Below are 4,474 nucleotides of genomic sequence, written 5' to 3'. Positions count from 1 at the left end.
ATTCTATGATAAATCAAGTATCGAATGACGTTGAAACCTGTTGAGCGGTATATTTTTGTTCTACCTGTGACTCCCACGTACTTCATTAGCCTAATTTTATTAAAACTAATTAAATACTTCTTCAATGCCTAATTACCTTTAGAACTAACTGAATTGAGTACTAAAAATATAAAAACACCATCCATGTTAACTCTAGCTATAAAATACAAAGTACACCTTGTGATCAAAAAGAACTTATTCGCTCTTTTTTTGAATTCCCGCGCTTATACAATAGGTACATTTTTATTTTCACGCTGGCAACACTATTATACACATTCTGTCAAAGTTTAACGCATATCGTATGATTAGTTTTTGTTTGGCGTCTGTACAAAGAAGTCGAAAAATTTTCGTGTGGTTATTTTTAGCTGAATTTCATTCAAAAAAAGCGTTGTTGTGATGTGGCCAGAGAGATGATTTTCAACGCATGGGTCATCATAATCTCATCATAATTAGTGATGAGACATGGGTCTATGAATTTGACATGCCCACCAAACAACAATCGACCGAATGGTGCTTCAAAGATGAGCTGAAACCGAACGCCAAAGTCGGTCGAAAATTAAGGTTATGCTGACTGTTTTCTTCGATATTCGTGGTGTGGAGCACTATGAATTCCTCAAATGGTCAAACGGTCAATAAGGAGTATTATTTGGCCGTTTTGCGTCGTTTGCATGAGGCCATTCGCAAAAAGAGGCCAGATTTATGGAAAGAAAACTTATAGATTTTACACAACGATAACGCACCGACTAAAACAGCGTTGGTTGCGTCTCAGTTTTTGCCCAAAAACTCCACCAATTTCATCAACCAAGCACCCTACTCTCCCGATATGGGCCGTGTGACTTTTTTCTCTTCCCCCGACTCAAATTGCCATTGCGAGAAAAGCGTTTTGAGACTATAGAGGATATAAAAGAGAATTCGCTATAAGAGAGAATTATTAAAAATTAAAATTTTGCGTGATTTTTAACTTCTCGTTCTTTTTTGATCAAATGGTATATATACAGATACACAAAAATATTAACAATCAATTTAACTTTATTCTTGTGAGAGAAGAGAAGATATCATCTCTATAAAAACTCACAAAACTTTAAAATTTCTTATATTAAACAATTGACACTTTCTAGCATCATAGAAAAATATAATGCTTTCGCCATAACGCCTAAATCTAGTCTCTTAATCAGATATCGCATTTATAAATCATCCTGAACATTCTATTTGTATTGGTAACATTAACTCATATTCCAACGAATGATCGTCTCAACGTACCAGTGAAAGATGAAACTACATCCAAAATCATAACAGATGTAACTTAACCAATACATACATTGCCAGACTTTTCAACGTCATTATTAGGTTTCATTTTTTTTATCTAAGAGTGAAAATTTTGATGTAAGAAAGAGTATAAGAAAAATAATAATAATAATAATTATTATTATAAAAATAAACAAACATTCGCATTAAAGATAACTACAGATTTCTATCTACAGAAAGGCATACAACTAGTGACATCTCACGTATCTCTTTTTCCACTCGCACTTTATATTTTTCATTATTCCCATCCTATTCTATTGTGCCAGTTTTGGTATCCTTATATGATACCGCTTTCGAACAACACTATGAAAAACAAAACCATAAATATTAATACTAATATATTCCTCAACTAACAGTGATTTGTTTCTCAAACGTCAAGAAAATAATTCATTCTAAAACGCATCATCAATGGAGATGAGAAACTAGTGGTCTACAACAATGTTTAATGCAACAGATCATGGAATACAAAAGATAAACTAATTCGATCCATTTCAAAACCCGAACACCACAAAATGTTTGATGGAATTTCAAAGAAATGCTTATTTTTGAGCTTCTACCAGACAACACAACGGCCAATTCTGAAGTGTATTATAGTAAACTGGACAAATTGAATGATTTAATTAAAATGGCGAAATTGATTAGAAAATATGTAGATAACGTCATAGACCCCATAGAAGTTTAAAAAACCTATCACAAGCTTTTACGACTTAGATGCGATAGACTCTTACACCCCCCATATTCTCCAGACCTGGCATTATCTAATTAATATTTTTTCGGTTGGAATATGATTTTTTAGGCGATAAAACCTTTTCTTCATAGGAAGAGGTGAAAAATTAGTTTAATGAGTTTTTTGTAAGCAAAACATTTTATAAGTATAGAATCATGGTACTGCCAGATAGATTGCATAAGGCGTTAGACTAGCATGGTCAATATCGTATAAAATTCAAAAAAAAATAAAACCAAAATATTTTCCAAACATTAATTACATAACATTTATGTAGAATATTTTATATAATAATATCGAAATAAGCGTAATAAGTATATAATGGTATAAATATTTATGAGATAATAGATATTACTTCGAACTCCCGACAACTAGCTTCCACAAATAAAATAGTGTTGCCACCCTTTTACATATATACTACAATAAATGTGTGCTCTTTAAATAAGTTCTTTATTGTATTCTTCATTATTGCTCTTCAATTGTATGTAACAAGTAGATACATCTATTTACTGTTGATGGTATCCATATAAGAATTTCCACCTTTAAAGCCGGATATCTCAAAAATTGAGCAATATCTTCGTATAGAGCAATGGATAAAGTTGCCTTTACTGTAACCCGTTGTCGTTCCTGTGAAATCGGAATTGTGTCATACACAACACGCGCTAGATTTAGGTTATAATACACATCCTGCAAATCTAATTAATTTTTTATATGATTTGTATATCAGATCAACTTACATGTTAGTGAATCATTATGGCCTTGGAGGAACATAATATTTAAAACCCAGTAATTGCATTAAAAATTTTTATTAAGTACAATTTTGATACAAATTATTCCACTTTTACAAAGTTAATTTGATTTAATTAAGGATTGTGCATCGATAGCCTACAAGACTTTGCTTATATTTAGTAAAAGATACATCGGATTTTGTTATATGCCAAGATATTTTCAAAAAAAAACTGCGATATTCTTAGTACTTTAATTTCAATTTTGTGTAGAGTGGAATACCCTCCCTTTCGACAACTCCTTGTTGACGCTCAAATTCTCCAATCTTTACCAAATAAGCAGGTTTCTCCAAATGAGGACGCTCCTTATAGAAATCGACCAATTTTTGGGTTGTACTGAGATGATTAATGCCCTTGAATAACTTTGAGAAAGAAGCAATATCTTCGGGAAATGTAGTTGTGATGGGCTCCCGCCTTGTAGTAGGAAGCCATGGTCGTTGTGAAACTGGTATTGTTCTTCCAAACGCAACAGCAGAATATTTCTCTGGTATTTCCTCTAGTCGGTCCTTAATTGCTTTATTGTATTTGTACTCGAGCGTGCTCTGCAGTGAAAAGTAAAAAGAATGTGTAAATTATTGTCAAATGTGAGTAAGTCTGAGCTAAGATGCACCGCATTACCCACCTCTGGTAAATTTAATTTGGTGGCAACAGTTTTTGGCAACGCTTTTATGTGCTTTGGATTGGTTTGTATCGTGGCTAAAAATGTTTTGTCTGCTTCAATGGCGAAAAGTGTCTTTAAGTTTTCCTTCGTCAGTGCGGTTTCTAGGTTAGGAGTGCCAATAGAATTTAACCAATCACAAAAACGCTCTGCCGCCTATAAAAGAAAGTGTATATTATTATTATTGCATTTGTCGTTATCAGTGTAGTATTTGTAATGAAAAGTGTACACTCACCGCATCCATTAATTCTACAGCCTGCTCATCCAAAGTCTTCTCTAATAACGGTATTTCCATATCATATATTTTTGTATTCCATTTAATGCGATCCTTACGTTGCTGATTTAGATATGTTGTTTGCCAGTTTACTGACTGCTTCGATTGAGTTTCCTCTACCTGTTGTGGCGTTTCCAAAACTAGTGTGAAACCTTTATGATTTTCTTCTAAGAATTCAACTTCAGAACACTCGCTTTCAGTAAATGACGCCTATTTTGTGATTAAAATAATTCTTATTGTGGACAAGATATACCTTCAAAAAATATATAATAAAATTACTTTTTGTCGTTTATCAGAATCGCTGCTATATTCCTCTGCTTCATCATCAGAGTCAACTTGCTTTTTAATTGGTTCTATGAAAAAAGCATACTTATCAAAGTCCTTATATTTATATGGGATAATCGCAGATACACGATTACGCAACTTTTTCGGCAAGGTCAAAGCGTAGTCTAATACTTTGATATGGTTTTCCTTTATTGCGGTCTCACAATTTTTTTCGATGCTGTCCAAAAATTCTCTCCAGTTTTCGGTTTCCATTTTAGTTCCCACCTACACACTCTACTTCACTCCAAATTATTTCAAGACGTAATGTTGTGTTAATTAAAAAACGCATAAATAAAAAATTATAAAAATGTAAAATTACAAAAACTTCAATAAAAATAATTACATTTAATATGAAATATAATTTT

At 32.5% G+C, this 4,474-nt stretch overlaps 1 protein-coding gene across 1 annotated transcript; it reads right to left on the bottom strand.

Annotated features, from left to right (window-relative positions):
* Positions 1-2,858: 2,858 nt before the first annotated feature.
* On the bottom strand, positions 2,859-4,442 carry LOC119670084. Its single transcript, XM_038080200.1, has 4 exons — positions 4,065-4,442; positions 3,747-3,995; positions 3,476-3,667; positions 2,859-3,395 (listed from the first exon to the last, which is right to left on the bottom strand). The coding sequence occupies exons 1-4, from the start codon at positions 4,320-4,322 to the stop codon at positions 3,039-3,041; spliced, it is 1,056 nt and encodes a 351-aa protein (XP_037936128.1). The 5' UTR covers positions 4,323-4,442; the 3' UTR covers positions 2,859-3,038.
* Between the last annotated feature and the right edge of the window lie 32 nt (positions 4,443-4,474).

The sequence above is a fragment of the Teleopsis dalmanni genome, chromosome 1 (assembly GCF_002237135.1).
Source record: "Teleopsis dalmanni isolate 2A chromosome 1, ASM223713v2, whole genome shotgun sequence".
Classification (NCBI taxonomy): Eukaryota; Metazoa; Arthropoda; class Insecta; order Diptera; family Diopsidae; genus Teleopsis; species Teleopsis dalmanni.
This window is presented reverse-complemented; position numbering and strand designations above follow the sequence as displayed.

Coding starts and splice junctions, on each gene's coding strand:
- LOC119670084 (XM_038080200.1), bottom strand. CDS start 4,322: ATGGAAACCGAAAACTGGAGAGAATTTTTGGACAGCATCGAAAAAAAT. Junction 3,668..3,746: donor CTGTAGAATTAATGGATGCG/GTGAGTGTACAC, acceptor TTTCTTTTATAG/GCGGCAGAGCGTTTTTGTGA. Junction 3,396..3,475: donor CCAAATTAAATTTACCAGAG/GTGGGTAATGCG, acceptor TTTTCACTGCAG/AGCACGCTCGAGTACAAATA.